At 38.0% G+C, this 18,928-nt stretch overlaps 2 protein-coding genes across 3 annotated transcripts in view; both read right to left on the bottom strand.

Annotated features, from left to right (window-relative positions):
• LOC112151871 (aminopeptidase N) overlaps positions 1 to 2,610 on the bottom strand; it is a 16,602-nt gene extending 13,992 nt beyond the window's left edge. The window contains exon 1 of one of the 2 annotated variants that reach the window (XR_004948095.1): positions 2,156 to 2,610. Coding sequence is in view for 1 of the 2 variants with exons in the window: in XM_024280989.2 (XP_024136757.1) it covers positions 2,156 to 2,289 (134 nt within the window). In the remaining variant the exon portion in view is untranslated. The remainder of the gene's footprint in view (positions 1 to 2,155) is intronic. The other variant, XM_024280989.2, reaches the window with a different exon arrangement.
• Positions 2,611 to 4,069: 1,459 nt separating this feature from the next.
• anpepb (alanyl (membrane) aminopeptidase b) overlaps positions 4,070 to 18,928 on the bottom strand; it is an 18,268-nt gene continuing 3,409 nt past the window's right edge. The window contains exons 2-21 of the mRNA XM_024280983.2: positions 18,039 to 18,342; positions 16,918 to 17,060; positions 16,588 to 16,724; positions 16,134 to 16,260; positions 14,964 to 15,118; positions 13,752 to 13,865; positions 13,525 to 13,668; positions 13,283 to 13,348; positions 11,788 to 11,853; positions 10,939 to 11,111; positions 10,615 to 10,691; positions 8,920 to 9,053; positions 8,790 to 8,845; positions 8,503 to 8,650; positions 8,278 to 8,369; positions 7,691 to 7,798; positions 6,893 to 7,060; positions 6,677 to 6,817; positions 6,382 to 6,463; positions 4,070 to 5,012 (exon numbers count right to left, since the gene is read on the bottom strand). Coding sequence (XP_024136751.1) covers positions 4,857 to 5,012; positions 6,382 to 6,463; positions 6,677 to 6,817; positions 6,893 to 7,060; positions 7,691 to 7,798; positions 8,278 to 8,369; positions 8,503 to 8,650; positions 8,790 to 8,845; positions 8,920 to 9,053; positions 10,615 to 10,691; positions 10,939 to 11,111; positions 11,788 to 11,853; positions 13,283 to 13,348; positions 13,525 to 13,668; positions 13,752 to 13,865; positions 14,964 to 15,118; positions 16,134 to 16,260; positions 16,588 to 16,724; positions 16,918 to 17,060; positions 18,039 to 18,342 — 2,591 coding nt within the window. The 3' untranslated portion in view covers positions 4,070 to 4,856. The remainder of the gene's footprint in view (positions 5,013 to 6,381; positions 6,464 to 6,676; positions 6,818 to 6,892; positions 7,061 to 7,690; positions 7,799 to 8,277; positions 8,370 to 8,502; positions 8,651 to 8,789; positions 8,846 to 8,919; positions 9,054 to 10,614; positions 10,692 to 10,938; positions 11,112 to 11,787; positions 11,854 to 13,282; positions 13,349 to 13,524; positions 13,669 to 13,751; positions 13,866 to 14,963; positions 15,119 to 16,133; positions 16,261 to 16,587; positions 16,725 to 16,917; positions 17,061 to 18,038; positions 18,343 to 18,928) is intronic.

The raw sequence follows: 18,928 nt of genomic DNA, 5'->3' as shown, positions 1-18,928 counted from the left end.
AATCGTAAGATAAACTAGTCCAAGCATGTAGCTCAGTTCACCACTTTAAGACATTAAAATTAAAAAAGAGAGTGCCATCCTGACACCTAACAGGGTCATGTTGATGCTGGAGCAAACCATTTGCCATGATACTTTTGGCTAGTACAGCCTGGACAGTCTGCCAGTCTATTGCAGGGTCTCACATCCATACACATTCACCTTCATACTAAAGAGACAATCTAATGTCATCAATCAAACTATGAACATGTTTTTGGACCCTGGGAGAAAGTCAGACAAAACCACATATACACTGAAGGGTTTCTTGTTGTGAGGTGTAAAAAAAATGTTAGTACCATTTAAACAAAGTCACCTTGATGTCAATGAGAAGATGATAATCTTATGGTCCAAACTAAACTCTAAGCACTACATCCTCAGACAAGTAGAGATTTATTCATAGCAAGCAGAGTAAATAACAATTGTAGCTAATGCTTGCAACATTGTAGAAATAAATGATTGTACAGTTTTGGACAACCTGCATTATTAAATCAAAATGTTATTTTTCCAATGAAAGCAAACATTGTATAACTTCAGTTATGTGTTATTCATGAAGGACACTTACTGGTCACTTAATAAGGCACTCCTGTCCAACTGCTCGTTAACACAAATTTCTAATCAGCCAATCACATAGCAGCAACTCAATGAATTGAGGCATGTCAACATAGTCAAGGCAATCTGCTGAAGCTCAAACCGAGCATCGGAATGGGGAAGAAAAAATATTGAAGTAACGTGGCATAGTTATTGGTGCCAGACAGGCTGGTCCGAAATTGTTCATCTACTGGGATTTTCACCCACAGCCATCTCCAGGGTTTACAGAGAATGGTCAGAAAAAGAGAAAATATCCAGTAAGCTGCAGTTCTGTGGGCGGAAATGCTTTGTTGATGCCAGAGGTCAGGGGAGAATGACCAGACTGGTTCCAGCTGATGGAAAGACAACAGTAACTCAAATAACCACTGGTTAAAACCGAAGTCTGCAGAAGAGCATCCATGAGCGCACAACAACATTCAGGCAAATGGGCTACAGCAGCAGAAGACCACTGCTGACTGCTAAGAACAGGAAAACTACAATTCACACAGACTTTCAAAAACTAGACAATAGAAGATTGGAAAAACATTGTCTGCTCTGATGTGTCTGGATTTCTGCTGCACCATTCAGATGGTAGGGTCAGAATTAGGCACCAACAACATAAAAGCATAGATTCATCCTGCCTTGTATCAACGGTTCAGACAGGTGGAGGTAGTGTAATTGTCTGAGGAATATTTTCTTGGCACACTTTGGGCCCCTTAGTACCAATTGAGCATGGTTCCAACACCACCGTCTACCTGAGTATTGTTACTGACCATGTCCATCCCCTTTATGACTACAGTGAAGTCCTAACGGTGGAATCCTCTTTCTTGAACATGACAAAAGTTCACTAGACTCAAACCTCCAAAGTCACCAGATCTCAACCCAATAGATCACCTTTGGGAAATGGTGGAACAGGGCATCTGCATCATGGATGTGCAGCCAACAAATCTGCAGCATCTGTGTGATGTTGTCATGTCAACATGGACCAAACTCTCTGAGGTATGTTTCCAGTACATTGTTGAATCTATGCCACCAAGGATTTAGGCAGTTCTGAAGGTTCCAACCCAGTACTAGCCAGGTGTAAAGTCTAACATTTTTTTCCCCACATTTGACCATTTAATGCTGCGTGTCAAGCAGGGACGCACTGGGTCGCATTTTTAAAGTGTCTAGAATAACTTAGAACTCACAACTTTCCAGGGAGGACACTCTACCACAAGGCCAATGAGTTGATCAGTGCTGGTTAGTGTATTTGGCATCAACAGGATTGATTTGGCTGGGGGAGCAGTGGAAGCAAAACAGTCCCTTAAATTTCACTCCTAAGTAGAGTGTACCAAAGCTGATAAAACGTGTGAAATCTAAACGATTGAGCAGGTCGTGAGACACCAAAGGCTTGAGACCCCATAAACCCTTCAGGAGCTCCTCCCTGCCGCAAGTCTCTTACACAAGCTTGAAGAAAAGATTTCGCTCTCTGTCAGGAAATGGAGGTTTGCACTGAAGTTTATGGCATGCTTTCTTGCTGACTCTGTCTTTTAAAGTATTACTTATTTCTTACCTGTCCCACGCAGCTGTAACGTCTTTGCTGTCTCCTATGATAACAACAATCCACACTACGAAGGTTGCCACGGAGACCAAGACTAAACACATACACATGAGGCTCAGCTTGCTGACTTTGCAGTTTTTCCCCATAGTTGCGATCTGCTGTGAAGCAATGGGAGGAATGTCTCTGGATCAAATCCCTCCTCCGATCTGGACTTCAGGCTCCCTCCCTGCTGCGCCGCAGAAGGAATGCTGAGAAAAACGGAGCACGTCTAGTTTGTCCACTCTCCTGCAGAACGAAAAAGAGAAGTAGTGGCTGACAGCATTTAAGCTCCTTCCATGATTGCTGTCACTTCGAGGAGTGAATGGATTACATATTAGGAGAGCATTGCTCGTGGGAACGAGCGCAGTCGATAAGGATCTGCTCAGGCGGTGGTGTTTTAGTGAGTGTCCGCCATAAATCACTGCAGATTTGTTGAGAATCCAGACACGCGTGACGTAGGTTGTTCCATGGTCAGATTTTCACTTCTGTTTTCTGATAATAACAGAAGAAAAAGTCCTCACAAATACAGAATTTATCAAACAGTTTTATCTTTTTTACAGAGTACCATGACACTTGCTTTTGGTTTTAGATGATGAAAGCTCAGCTGAACTCAGTCGGCCTAAAAGAATCTTCACCTCAAGGAACTTTGCATTAAAATCTCAAAGACCCAGTCAGACAAAGATTGTGTTTTTGGTGTTTTATAGCATGTTCTTGGAGCATTTTTCTCATGATAATGGATATATAGAAAAGTTTGATGTATTTCTACATCAGAAGGCTGCACTTCATTCTGATGTGTTTACTTGTAAACAACTAGAAACATGTGCATCCGGATAACTCCAATATTGTTCACCACTTTTGTTCCATTGGTAATGTTAGGATGGGGGTGTTAGCTAGCGGGAAAAGATGTAAACAGAGAGCTCGCAGCAACAGGGTGGGGAAGAGGGGTTGCTCCTCAACAACAGTCCTACCCTGTGCCAGTTAAAGGTAATGAGGAGCCCTGCGTGAAGCTCGACTGCGGCACACCCAAAACAAAACACACTGTATTACCAAGAGTATTGGCTCACTCATCCAAATGATCAGAATCAGCTGTCCTAATCACATGACCTGGCCACAGGTGTATTAAATCAAGGTGTCAGGAACACAGACTGTTTTTACAAACATTTTTGAAAGAAGTTGTGTTAAAAGGGCGTATAACTCTGAAATCTAGATCATCTCGGCTTCAGTGGAGTGGGGCTGGGGGGTGTAATATTATCAAAGTCATTATATCTGAATGGTGTCCAAAATCAAGTCATAAATGGGTAAATAGCTGTAATAGCCTGTCACAGTTGAAGGATTTTATATTGAACTAACTGTTTCAGGCATAAAGTCCCTCTTTCAGATTTAAATTTCTAAGCCTCCAAAGTAATGAATTGTAATGTAATACTGTATATTAGAATGCTATCAAATGCAGACCACATGCATAGTCTCCCTCGTTCTCTAATAAAAATGTGTGACTTGTCAACAAATGATCCCATCTTGTGACGTTTTATATTTGTTACATGTTAAATGACTCCAACAATTCTGAAGAAAATCTCATTACGTCTGTTTGAAAACTTTTCTTTCTCTGCTGAATTTTTATTCACAAGCATCAACGGTTGCTTCAACTTTGTGAAGTTGTATTTAGAAGTAGAGCATTTTTCAGTTACCTCGTGATTCTGTTACCAATATTATTTGGAATGTAAGAGGGAGAGTTTGAAACCAAGTCGAATTTGAAAAAAAAAAAAAAAACTCAATTTTTATTTATACTATAAAGCTATGGACTTTAAACAAAAACTACGCAAGCAATATGTGCCTTGATGTTGAGAAAAATACATTTTCAGTCATGTCAAAAAAGAGCTTTCAGACAAACACATTACAACAAAACCTTTATTGTATTTTTCAAAAAAGTACAGTTCAACTTTAAAAATGTTTACAGCATTATTTGAAAGGCCTACTGTATATATATTGTACAAAACTGTATGAAATATGATATGCAATATCTGAAAGACATCACTTTAAATATTTTTTCCCTCTTTGATTACAAGACAAGACAAAAATATAACATTAAAAAGATTCTGGTTCAGGCTGCCACATGTCTAGAGGTTTTCATCAAAACAAAACTGTTTGTATAAATGACAAATGTTTATGTTTTTTTTTTTTTTACCTCTTTAGTGTTTTCTCTCTCACGTGCATCGTAGAAATGACACACATGTTTAATGACAATATTATGAGAACAGCGGTCATAACCAGAACAGTTCTAATCAATAAATACTTAAAGAAAGCTCTAATAATTCAGTTTTAACAGATTAATTCATCAATATTTTTATAGAATACCCATTACAAATTGGATATTTAAATATAAATTCATAGATTATGTAAAAAAAGATTTCTAAAAAATATAATTAAAAATTTAAATTCTTTGTTTCAAAACATAAATTAAAAAAAACAAAATGCACAGAAACAATTTTCTTGGTAGACGTTTATAAAAGATGCTCATACTGGTTTTAAAAAGTAGATTTCTTCGTGTTTACTGTTGTCTGCTAAGGATTACAAGTTTAATGTGATGAGTTCATGGCGCTGGCCTTTTCTTCCTTTTAATACAATTACAGCATAAACATTTTAATCAAGAAAAAAAAACAAGAAAATAGGTTCCCTATTAAGGTGTATTTGCACCTTCGAACCAGTTCAGAACATTATTCTTGTTCTCCCCGACCCATTTTATGTTTGCTTGGGTCTTTTCAATAGCCTGGTCCACTGCGAGCGTTCCTGAGCCAAAACCAACAGCAGCATTGTCTTCCTTGAACTGCCTCAGCTGAAAGGATGTAAAAAACATGGAGTCAGGTCAAAGATTTTAAAGGTCACACGTACAACTCCTTATGGAGTCAAACTGAATCAAATCATCAGAGATTTTTGCAAAAAAAATAGGCAAAATTGTTCAATACAGCAACGAATAAAAAGAAATGAATGAAGTTACAGTCAAAGTTTGCCTCAGAAAATGTCGCACAGAGTTGAGGAAAATTTGTATCTTAAAGAAGAGAATGGACAACAATTATTTATTATTTTATAAGCTAAGGCTGGGTATTGATAATAATTTCTAGAAACGATTAGATTTGATTCACCATCATTCACCATTTTAATTCAGCTTTTTCAATTCTTTCGATGCATTCAATTCAGTTTAAACAACGCAGTTGACACATTTATACAGATTTGTTTAGAAATAATCAACAAAATTTTTTGAATATGTTTATATTATCTGATACAGGTCACATACTGTAAAATGTATTGGTCAAATCATGAGATTATTAATATCATCCAGTGTTACATGGTTTCTCAAAAGGAGAAGTTCTAACAAAAATGTTCAGATCATTAACATTGTAAACATTATTCTGCTTCTCCTGGAGGACGTTTCAGTTTGGCCACTAGGTGGAGCTTGCGTTATAGCATTACATCTTATTCCAGAAGAAGAAGAAAGTATCTAGAAGAACGTATGCCCCTCCATCTGAAGAGGCATTTTTAGTACAAGTATTGTTCTGAATATTTTTTTTTTAATCCGAACCGATACAAAGTCCTCGGTCGCGAGGGTAAGCGTAAACATCATTGCGCTCTGAAGCGCTTTTCTTCACGTGGGTGAGTTATGAACCACAGAAGTTTACATTTAAATGTAAGTAATGACTTTTTGTTGTAGCATGACCTTTTTGAAGTTATAAAACCGCTGTTGTTATGTATATTCAAGTGCTGGAAGCTCCGCGCTAATGCTAGTGGACAGGCGGTTATTCATCACCCTCTGTTTGGAGGACTAAATGCAGGGGAAGGGAGAATGGAAGAATTCGGAGTGGACCAAAGTCTACAGAGTCATTTCTGGTTGTTTACAAAGGATCCAATTCTACCTTTTAACCTCTGAGGCGTTGCCGTTGACGCTTAAACACAAAAACTTTAATGTAGTGCAACCGTTAACACAATCTATGTAATTCCAGTAGATTCTGAAAAGTGGCATGAGCGTGTACACAATTAAAAACTTACAGTAAATCTAAGAACATAAATATAAAGTTCCGGTGTTAAAAGAGTTGAGCAAAACATGTTTAAACTAATTCGATATATTTTCTACTATTATAACTTGACCAAGTCAGCATGGCAAAAATAAATGAAAACAAACATCAGGAAAATGTCAAAGTGTGTCTCACCTGCTGAAGTTCAAATTCAGTGGAAAAGCGTTTGGTGACTCCACTAATGAGGTTGGAGAAGGAAAACGAGCCGCCGCCATACCTGGGACAGGAAACAAGGAGAGATATTAACATCATTAAGAGCTGTTCACATCCCGGCTCCGATCTGTTTAACCTGTTATCCACTGGGAGATGCATGAAAACACATTTAAAAACATCTTATCTTATCTATATCTTATATATCTTATCTTATAATAAAGCATATCAAGACCTGAGAGCTGATTCATATTCACACACTGCTTTGTGTTGCACTCACTCATTAAAGATGTACGACCAGCGAGCCCTGATGAAGTCCCACGCCAGAGACTGACCAATCACATTTTCGGCGATGTAGACGATGGTGGAGGTGGCATCCTGCTTTCGAATCTTTACAGGGTCAAGAGTGTACTCCAGGTACCTGCACAGGTAGGTGGAGAGAATGAGAAGTGTGTACTGGTGATGGTGGAGTGGTGATTGTTGGCGGTGAGCGGACCTGTTCAGGAGCCAGGGTTCTTTGGTGCAGGACAGTGCATATCGAAGTTTATCAGCTTCAATGGCTATAGTTGCTTCTTCAAATTTACTCCAGGCAAAGTTCCACTCAGCGACGCCCCCTGCTGCAATGGCGTTACAGTATACAGTGGTGCGCAGGTTGGCATGGATCCTGGAGAGAAAAGACATGATGAAAAGCACATCTTTGTAAATGGGTAATACTGGGTTTGTTCTTCATAGTCTCTGAACTTGAGACTTGAGACTTGAGACGTGTAATGTAGTGGGGTCTGGAGGTAACTAACAAGAGGCAGGATGATCTAGTGCTTGTCTTTGGTGGAGGGTGAGAACAATCATCAGGTTCTTAGGGTATATGTTGAGTGTTTTAGTGGACTTTACGTGATGAGAGGCCCAGTAAATAATAACATGGAGATCTGGAGATAGATAGATCAAGGGATGGATGGACGGATGGATTGATGGATGGATAGATGGATAGACCAAGGGATGGATGGATGGATGGATGGATGGATAGATGGATAGACCAAGGGATGGATGGATGGATGGATGGATGGATAGATGGACCAAGGGATGGATCAAGGGAGGGATGGATGGATGGATCAAGGGAGGGATGGATAGATCAAGGGATGGATGAATGGATAGAACAAGGGAAGGATGGATGGAAAAAACAAGGGATGGATGGATTATTTTAATGCGACCCTTCTTGCACAACTTAGTAACAAATGCACCTGCAAGTACAAGTGGCAAATTTTCCCCCAACTCTCTCAATGATTAAGTGAAATTTCACCTGTTGGTGCCGGTGGTCATCCAGTCAGAGAACCAACTCTTGACCAGGGCTGTGCATTCAGCTAAGCCAGTCTTGCACGCCATGCTGATGGCGTTCACCTGATTGTATCTGGACAAGACAAAGAACCATAAACATTAGAAAACTAAGTACTACCAAGTTCAGAGAGAGCAATGCCATCCCATCAGCCTCAAACAATAAGTAATGCAGAGTTACAACAAAAAGTTTTAACTCAAACTCAAGGTAGTTTGGAGAAATACATCTGTGAAATGCTGAAAAGAAAATGCACACACAAAACTCTTGAACTGCAGAAGTCATTTTCAGATAAACGTATTATTTTAGGTTGTTATAATGAAAATAGGAGCGGTCAAGTTAACTGATTGGATCAGAGAAATCTAGTATTATGGGAAGTTTTTCTAGAGCAGAATTTCCCTACTGATTTCTACACATCTCTTTTCCTTTTTCTTCATTTGTCCACATTTTGGTGCTAAGAAGAACCATACGTTGAAACAGAACAGGGAGCAGGAGCACGTCTAACAGCTGGATGTTCTTGTTTGGGTTCAACAAAATTAGCATTTTTGTATACTCACTGGTCCAGGTGTCCACCTGGAACATTGGCCCAGTCTCCTGTTTGTTCCTTGTAGTATTGAAATAGTGGAGCAACCTTAGTGTTCAGGTAAGTCTGTCAAGCACAGCGACAGATGTGAGTTCACTCAGTATAACATTGTGGATTGTGTAAAGTAAATGTGACAAACAAATGGGATTTGATTCAAAGCTAAGCGGAGTAACTGCAGGTGTTGCAGTGAGGATCTCACCTGCATGGGGCCGTAGACCTCAGTGCGGTCAAACATCAGGTAGAAAAAGTCCAGGTTGTTGATTGCTGATTTCCATGGCATGTAGTCCCTCTCTTTGTCCAGATACTTGGTGGTATCAAGAGCCTGAACGGTTGGGATGATCTTCGCTCTGAGAAGAACAAAACTTTGCTTAATCAGCTCAATATTCTTCTTTTTAAACAAATAACTTGATGTGTTAGATGACTTCTGGAAAGTCTGTGGATCCGCACAGACACATCATCACCTCTGTTGAGCTGAAAAAGCTTTACCTGGCCAGGTTGAAGGAGTCATCCACCAGCTGGGCTCTGTTGATCACTGGGATGATCTTATATTAAAACAAAAAGGGCACGTCAGATGAAGTCAGCCAGATCTGAGTGACTTAAGTCTTCAGCTTCATACCAAATGATCGACGCTCAGAGCATTGAGCAGTTTGTTCCAGTTGGCTGTGTCATAGTTGACCCTGTAGTATCCCACTACATTCAGGTTGGCCAGGACCCAGTCGGTCCCGGTGGTCTTCATCTCATTCACGGTCTCTGCAGGAGAATTGTGGAGTTAGTCACCAGACACTTTTCAATTTACCTTGAAGTTTTAAGATGTTCCTCAGAAATGTTGGCAGAGAATGAGGACAAATAAACTCAGTCCACCTGAAATTCAACTTTATTTAGTAACACTTTAGGTGAGGTGCTGCAAAACACTCAGTATAATGTTGACAAAGATAGAACATACATTTGTTAATCTTGTAGATAGTTTATTAATATGACCTCTGTAGACAACGTCTCACTTTAAATATTAATGAATCTTACAAAGTATGTTAATAAACCTTATTCGGCTTATTGTGCAAATAAATGTTTTGCTAACACCCTAAAAAAAATTAATGATGTTTGTTAATGTTTTAATAAAGCCTGTTAAGGAATCTTATTATAAAATGTTACCAATTCAAATTAAAATTGCATATTTTCCTAATTGTTTATACATTTCAAAGGTTGGATTCCACTGAATAGAGATGAATATGAACATTTGTAGAATTATTTTTATTAGATTTTTCTTTTATTTATAGATTTTATCAACCCTGTGCCACATTTTTAGTCCCAACTGTCCTTACGGGTGGATACAGGCAAAAAAAGGGCCAAATGTGTACGAGTGCCACTTGCTGGTCACTCTCTCTGTCCCAACCAGTAGTTGGGACAGAGCTCTGTGCCGGAGGTGCTGTCAGGGGAGGTGTGGATGAGAGAAAACGATCAGTTCTGGGAGGTATTTTTATTTTTAAAAGGGATAAGTGTTTTTAAAAAGCTTATTTAGACTTTTTTATATGAGGCTAATTATCGGGTATATCTGTTAAAGGAAGTCAATGTCAAGTTTCACTGGATAGTATTTACAATCTAAGTTTAAAAAGGCTGATAAGAAAACTCTGATGAACCAGCATTCTAGTAGTGTTTAAACGCATCACTTCCAGGTTTTGTGTGTGCATAAGAGGTGATTCGTGCATTATTTTTAAAGATTTGCACGTGTAATTTTAAATTTTTTCATGTGTAAATTGTATTTTGTTTATTTTTAATTTCATAATTTTTGTACTTATGCACGTAATGTATTATATGAGTTACAAATCAAGAATACACGAGCACAAATCCTGAATTATGCGCAAATCAGGAATTACTCACACACAATTCAAAGTTACACATAAATCAAAATTTCAGACGCATAAATCAAGGTGATATTTATTTCTCTCCATACTCATCTGCTCATAGTCCGCCCCTTCTGACTAATTTTAGAATATTTTGTGGCCCAGGAGGGAAAAAGTTTCTCCATCCCTGATCTACCCAATCACAAACACTCTCATCCACACCTAGGGACAATTTAAAAACTCTAATTAACCTATGTAGCATGTTTTTAGACTTTTGGAGGAAACCGGAGAACCAAGAGAAATCCCTGAGAGACATGGACCCTTATATCCCACATGGACTCACTCCTTCTGCATGCAGTGACGTTGGACAAGGAGTGTGTCCATTCCATCACTTCTTTTTTCGTTGGTTCATAACCTCCTTTGTTTAACTATCACAGGAGAAAACTGTTTGTTTTCCACACTGGATTGTGTACCTGATTTTGCCTGCAGCCACCTGGGAGGTTGAACTGCTCCAGTCTTCATCCACCTGATGGGAACGATCCACTCGTAGCTGCAGCAGAGAAGAATATGAGTCCGTCAGCACAAATGAGGAGCTGATGCTCTCAGAAAAACAGCCTGACTTCATGAATGAATTCTGCTGATTTGAAAAGTTTCTCTAAAAATATTTTGTGGCATTAAGCGATCAAATTAGATTTTTTTTTTTTCCAAGAATGCAAATAATGTTAAGGCTTAAGGTCTAACATTGCTTGCTTTTTTGCTGGAGCTCTTTTGTAATTATTATTTAAAAGTGAGCATACTTGTAAGGGGATGGAGGAGGGGTCACAGAATCTGGATCAAGCAGAAAGTGTTGCTGGGACACCACGCCGGTCACTGTGTCGATGGTAACCACGGGGAAACCCATCTGCAGCACCCAGGTGTTCATGATGGCGTCAATGTTGGCGGGGAGGTCTGTTCCAGTTTCTTGCACAGCCTAAAAAGCAGAAAAAACAAACTTCTGTAAAGACTGTTGGCTATTGATAATATAAAGTTACTACAGCTTTACTTGTCTAGAATTAACCAGATTGAATAAAAAAAAATTTAATTTATTGTACTTTATATTATGTTTTGATGTTTTTCTAACTTTTTTTCCCCAAGACAACCATACTTCAGACTAAAAATCATATAATTTTTTCACACATTTACATGATAGAACATACAATAAAACACATCTTATTACATAAAAACATATGTATTAGACACGAGAAATCCTCCAACTTCACATATTTCAAAGTATTTAACATCATAATATGTAATGACTTGTTAAAAATGCTCATTTATGACTACATTTCCTTAAAAACGTGTTCATCTCTTTAGGAAGTTGTCCAAACATGCTCATCTTTACAGTGTCCGCTCCTGCATAGGGAACTGCAAACAGCACGTTTGAGAAGGACCGAATGGAACAGCCCAAAAAATATGTGTTTAAAAACATTAAGTCATGCTGAGTTAAAATAAAGAGTTAAAAACTGCAGGAAAATTCTAAAAGCTTTCTCAGAAAGGGAAATTAAACAGGATACGTTTTCTGATACTATTCAACCCAGTTTTGAACCTTTAAGGGAGGAATTGTGATGATTTTTTTTTGTTTCAAAGAGATAAAAAGGAGAACATACAGTTTGCAGATGCTTCCACAGGTCTGTGTAGACGGTGCTTCCAAAAGCGAACTCCTTCAGGTAGCTCTGCAGAACACACAGGAAACAGGACGGGTCAATAACCACACAGCAACACGCGACTAAAAGCTGACTTGTTCAGGCATCACCAGAATTTAATCATGGAGAACCAATGGGGTACATTATTTTACATTTGTTTGCTTGTTTGTTTAGGTTGAGGTTTATTCCTGCAACCTAAAATGAACAAACATATTTTTTAATTGGTCAAGATAACTTTAAAAGCCTGGAAGAACATTTTTCTTGGGTTCTCTCAATCAAGACGATGGATGGAAGTTGGACTTTGGTTTAGGGAATTTAAAAGTCTCAGTCACGAGTTTGGAGAACAGGTTTGGCATTCTAAATGTCAATAATTCCTGAAAGTGAACTTTTGCCCTGTCATAATGAGTGAATTATGTTTTCTAAGAGTTTTAAAAAATCGTATAAAGAAGTCCTTTCAATTGTATGATGTCATTTGAGAATCATAAATACATCTTTTTTTTTTAACTCTGTTCAAGTTTTTAAAGAGATTAGATTAGATTTGAAATGGTTTATTTCAAGCAATCAAGAAACCAAAAAATAATAATTAATTTGCAATACAATCAATCAACAGAAGTTTGTCAAAGACAAGATAACCTGACAATAAAAGGTAGATAGCCTGAAAGGGAGTGGGAGGACGCAAATTAAACCCTAGAGCACTATCGCCAGGTGATTTTCACCCCAGCAAAAGTATTTACGTTATTTTAAATTTGTTACATTTTTGAGCATCATGGGTCTCTGGGTAAAGTCTCACAAGACCCAGGAATGAGTGGACCAAAGGCCAAGTTTACAGAATCATTATTTATTTATTTATTTTTAAAATTCTTTTCAAAATCCTACCTTTTCAAGCATGTTCTTAGGATCTTCCTTTGCTTTTTTCTCCCTTTTGTTGCATAAAGCACAGTTTGAAATAAAAATAACTACTCTAATTTATCATGTGTTGTCATATCTTGATCCATTTTTTTATGAGAAATACTTTTTATTTGGTATTTTATATTGGGTAAAAATAACCTGGCAAAAGTGATGGTGTAACTTTTTATAGCGAAAGTGTTCTAAGGTTAAGGAAATGTTACGGCTCGACCTTATATTATCGTTATCCAGTTTGTAGCTTGAGATCAGATATTTATATATTTTCAGCATAGATTCAGGTTATTAGGAATCCTTAAGTAAAATGCTAAAAATGTTAAATAACATGAATATGAGGTGATTTTACGGTTTAATCCTAGCATCGTTAGCATTGTCATTGTTTGAAAAATTGACCTTAAATTGATGTTATTGTTGTATAAAATATTATGAAAATGGCTGTAATTAGTTTCAGGTAGATGAACTAAACATGGTAGTTTAAAACACAAAAAGTTTTTTTCATCAAATAAAAGCAGTTTTTCAGTTTTTGTCGTGTTTTTTGGAAAGTTGTGGTTCTTACCTGGAGTCCTCTTGTGAAAACTTCTTCAGTCAGGAAGTCTGACAACATCCTGAGGACAGAAGCTCCCTAAAGATAATGAAGAAGTGTGTCACAGGTGTTCATTTACACAGAAAGCTTAAGAAATAAATATAAATACTGTAAATACAAAATAAAAGCAGGTTCCTTCAGATAAGCATCAAAACAAATAACTTTTTTTAATTTTGTTTTAATCACTACTTCTTACATTTTAACAGATTTCCCACCTTGCTGTATGTGATGGCATCAAACAGCTCGCTGATCTGCTCTGGTTTCTGGATGTCCTCCTCTTTAGAGGACAGGGGGTGAGAAGAAGCCAGAGCATCGACGGCAAAAACTCTGTGGACGTCGTTCAGCACCATCAGGTCTTTCTGTCAGGAGAAAAGCAGATGTTGAGTTATAGGAGCTCCATTAACCCCTGTGCTGCTGACCGAGGTCATGGGCGGAGCCTTACCACATTCCAGGTGGGCTCAGCGTCGTCGGCTCCCAGGTACTCAACATATGAGGCGAAGCCTTCATTCAGCCACAAATCGTTCCACCAGCGCAGGGTGACCAGGTTACCAAACCACTGAGGGAAGAGCAGACCACAAATCTAAAGCATTCAAACGTGGAAGACATTAAAAAAAAAAAAACACTGAACAGTCTAAAGATTGCAAAATGTCAAATGCTAATCAATGCTAATTTAAAGTTTTAAAAATTGAGTTTTAGTGCATCCAATAAATGTTTTTCCTGTTCGGGAAAGGTGTGTTTTGGATTTTTTCCCCCCTGTGTAAAGGATGAAGCATGACGGTGTTCATTTTTTATAAAATAATGGGTTATGTGGAGGGCTGACAGTGAACTGTGGCGTGAGGTTTGTTTACATGAATCATAGTGTTTATGTGGAGTTTGTAGTAAATATATTTTGAATTGCCAAGGAAAGGGTTTCCTTCTGTTTTTATTTATTAAATTTGAGCACTTTAGTCTGGACTGGAGTTTTTGGTTTGTTTTGTTATTCTTAATTATTCAAGATTATAAAGAATACTCCTTGTTGGTGCAAAGGTGAAGGTTTATGAGTCTGTTATATTAGGAAAACTTCATAAAGCTAAAATTTATGGTGCCAAAATTATCATGAATTTAAGTAAAAATATCTAAAAATCAGACTTTTCACAGCAAATAGATATTTGTGATTAAAATAGATCAATTATATTCATTAATTACAGGTCACGATTCATTAATTGGACAAAAAAAATAATAATGTGATTTTCTGGATCACAAATAATCACTTTTTCTAACTGCTTTTTTTATCTGCTCTTGATTCACAATGATTTTAATGAAGGAATACTTCAAAATGCAATTTTAATTCTTAATATATGTCTTCCTTCATCACAAAATGTTCTATGATAAAACCACCAATTTACCATCAAAGTGGGTCTTTAAAAGTCTTAATTTTGATGGGAAATTACCTTGATATGAAATCTATGTATTAACCTTCTCATGCATTCTTTATGATTAAATCAGTCAGATTTTTTTTTACTGTTTTTATTCATCTTTAGTGATACGAAACATTTTTAAGGCAAAAATAATAAAAAATCTATGAAAATATATGTATCTGTCCTCTCCAGTACTCGATCCTGAACATAAGAAACGGCCACCCCCACCCTCAACCCCCAACCACCACCAAGCTTACCATGTGAGCCAGCTCGTGAGCAATGATGGTTGCTATCCTTTCCCTGTTGGAGTTGGAGGAGAATTCTGGGTCGTACAGAAGCGCCGTCTCTCGGTATGTGATCAGACCCCAGTTCTCCATGGCACCAGCATTAAAGTCTGGAATAGCTATCTGATCTGTAGTGGAACAAAAAATGTTCAATGAGTTTAGATATCTGCAGGTCAGACCACCTCGACAAATCTCCAAAACCCAAATGCAACATTTCTAAACAACTTCATCTGAACAGCTCAAATCAGGAGTGGCACATTAAATCTCAGTTTTAAACTCTTTTTGGCTTCAAATCCAATTCAAAGGTTAAAAATATATTTAAAGAAGAGTGGAAAGTCAATAAAACCGTGAAACTTCATTTGTGTTTTAGAAACAGAGAAAAACCTCAAGAAACCCTCATTCAACTGTCCTTAATCCAAAAGTAAACAGAAACTCCAAGGATGAAGTTGGTTTCAGATTGTAAAGGAACATCCCACGGTCAGAGTTTATCAGTTTGAGACCAAAGCGCAGCATCAAGAAGGGCTTTAGAAGGCATTGAACGGCAGGCCGAGGCTTTCCTTTCCTCATAAAGATCCCGGAGTCAGTCGAGGTCGAGGCATATCTCCAACCAATAAAAGTAAATCATTTAAACGAGTTGACAGTAAAACACGAGGGACGGCCATAAATATGAGAGGGAAGTGAAGAACGCTGATCTTAAAACACAAGAATATCATAAAACCGCACGAACAAAAAGGGATTTGAACAGGAAGAGTTCTCGTCTGATAAGAAAAGATTCACCAGTGAGGTTAGATTTGAAGAAACAATCAAATACATGTTATACTGATGAAACAAATTGGTGTTTTTTGGGGTTTTTTTACGTTTGGGTCCTGAAAACTATATGTACTTCTGCTGATGAGGATATGCCATAAATCCAGGGTCCAGATGAGACAGATCCAGATCAGCACTAAGTGGTTTGAGAGGTTAATGCCCTAATTTGTTTCCAGCTATGAAAAAAAATAGTTTGTGTTTCTTCTTTTAAGTAGATGCTAACTTTAGGTCATTAAATTGCCTGTTGTGTCATTTTCGGACAACAAGCAATAAGGGTTTAAAGTTGTTGTTATAGGGACAGGAATGAAGAAACAAAAATGTGTGTGCTTGACTCACCAGACTTGGGTAAGGGGTAGCTGGAGTTGTAGTAGTTTTCAAAGAATTTTAAGATGGGACCAGTTATGCTCAGAGCGTAGTCTCCTTGGCCGGCATCGATGGCAGGCTTGCGAGCAAATATGCGGATCTAAAAATAGAAATGAATAAAAAATGCAATCTTGATTTTCTTAGAGTAGGACTTTGTTACAGACTGAAGACTTCCTGAGGTTTTTAAACCTATTAAAGAAAAGTCAAAGTTTGTCTGACTATTTTGTTGCCTCATATGTGGTCAAAGAAAACAGACAGGACAGTGATCTCACCTAATGTGAAGGCGCTACACATTAAAAATAATCAGGAGTTTTTTTCAATATTTCCTCTATTCTAATGTAAAAGTACAGTTTAAAACTGTTTCCGACCAATAAGGAAGAAATTTTAAGATGAACAAACATATTGGATCAACAGGTACTTTATTTACCAAAACTCCACCAGTGGTGCTGTTAACATAGCCATAGTCGCAGACAATGAACGCCAACAGGTAGGTGGACATCTTCTCAGTTCTCTCAAAAACTGTCTGCTGCACAGTAACCCCGTCGACAGTTACAGTGGTTGTTTCTGCAAAACACGAAAAGCATTTGATCAAAGACTTATTTCATCTATGTTCAGTTTCTATGCAGATGATGCTAATGAGTTTTTTTGTGCTGTCATTAAGACCAGTTGTGTGCAATTGTTAAAATAAAGTTTATCCTATACATGCAGATTGATAGATATGTCATATATTGTTCATGATCTCAGCTGTCAAACTGACCGACTGCTGCCCCGTTGGACAGAGCCACCTTGTCCACATCGTGCCTCAGAGTAATGAAGAAATAAGCCTTCATGGCCGGCTCGTCAAAGCAGGGGAAGGACTTCCTGGCATCAGTTGCCTGCATCTGTGTGGTTGCAATAACCCTGACAAAGCAAAACAGTCATGTTAGAGGATTAAACAGAACTCAGGAATAAAACATTAAATGTTAAATCGTCTTCAAAAGCCAAACAACATTTTTTATTTCTATTTTTTGTGGTCGTTCTAGAGCAGTTGTGTTGAAGAAATTCTCTAATAGAAGAAATCAACTTGGTTGGTAACACATTTAGATTGAGGTTCAATACTGGCTAATTTTGGCTTCATTGACAGAGCAGCTCAGTTGGATTCGTTTCCCGGGGGGCTTGATGAGTTTACTCCAGTTTGGGTCGATGATAATAGCTTTTAAATTGACCATATTGTTAAAACCAAAGACAACACACTTTGAACTCCAGTTGTTGTTCTCCCACACCTAGTTACCACCTCTTTCTCATAATCATATTTGTGTTCGGGCTCAAGCTTTTTAATTTCTTTGGTTTTATTGATTTATTTTTCTAATAGAGAAAATGCTGATTAAAATGCTCATTTATCCAGGTGATTTCGATGAAGACGAATGAAGGCGCATGGATGAGAGATTAAACACTTCAAGAAAAAAAAAGACCAAATTCCAAATCTCAACTTCAAAAATAGAGGATACGGTAATAATTATCTCATTTAAAGCAAACCTTAGACGGGAAAGTTCAATAAGGACCTGTGATTTTTGCTGGTCCCTCTAGAGGAAAGAACTGTCTTGTTTGCAAGGACTTGTGAGACCAACGCAAAAGCATTTTCTACCTGCAGTAGATGTGACCATACCTAATTTTATAGTTGCTAAAAGTACTTAAATAATACCCAAAACTCACAAGATTTTAGACTCTAAAACCTCAGGGATTATGGACGGGTTTGGATTTTTGAGACACTAGATAGAGGTTGTCACCATGGTGGAAAATAATTTAGCTTTTGGTAAAAATGTTGCCTCTTTATGGTGACCCCTCAATTAATTTTTACATATACTGCTTCTTTGAGTGAATTGACAAAAGTTCACATACTTCTTTTCAGTGCCCTCAAAGTACTCGCTCCTGTAGAAACCTCCCAGGTCGTCAGCCAGCTCTCCTGTGAACTTGGTGTAGAGTTGGTACCGTTGGCCTTTCACCAGTTTGCTGTTCAGCCGCAGGACCAGATACTGAGTGACCGTCTGGAGCCAGGACTGCGTGATTGAGGGCGCTGTCTGAGGTGACTTAGAGGTGAGCCTGGCCAATTGACCATTTTCCAGTGATGTGTAGTTAAGCTTGTTGGAGTGGATGAGAATCAGATCGGTTTCCTCCACACACTCAAACTCCACAGTGGACTCGCCTGAAACAGAACACAGATGTGATGAGCAGAGGATACAAGGGTGCAAAAACTACATTCCAAAATGTTCCAAAGTCCTCCAGATGTCTGTGGAAGTTCATCCAGGTGATGTCTTGAAGTTGAGTCTCAGCACCAAGACTTGAATTCTTTTTCATTGAAGAATCTTCTTCCTTCCAAGTGGTTTCATTAGCAACTTGGACGAAATGTTTCAAGGACAAAGCTGCTATGATGTAACATAAAGACATATCCTCCAGTTACACAGCAAAACCTGAGTCTTAAAGGATAACCAAACAGTTAATCAACTTTTTTGGCTGTTGACGTCTATAAATGGGACTTTAAAAGGGCTGTCTGTTGGTCATTGCCACATTTTTGACCATTTAAAATAAACTTGCTATATTCCTGAAATTATAGTCTAAAACAGGAGTTCCAAAACTACGGCCCGCCTCCACATTTGGCCCGGCCCCCCAAATACTATCAGAGACGCATATTTTTTCTTTATTTTTCCACAATCTGGCCAAACAAGACCCACATAGAACGTGACTTTTATTCCAACCTTCTGCAGTCTACACTATGACGGGAGAGGATAGAC

This window comes from Oryzias melastigma, linkage group LG6, assembly GCF_002922805.2.
Source record: "Oryzias melastigma strain HK-1 linkage group LG6, ASM292280v2, whole genome shotgun sequence".
Lineage (NCBI taxonomy): Eukaryota > Metazoa > Chordata > Actinopteri > Beloniformes > Adrianichthyidae > Oryzias > Oryzias melastigma.
The sequence above is the reverse complement of the archived record's forward strand: the minus strand, read 5'-3'. Positions and strand labels throughout refer to the sequence as shown.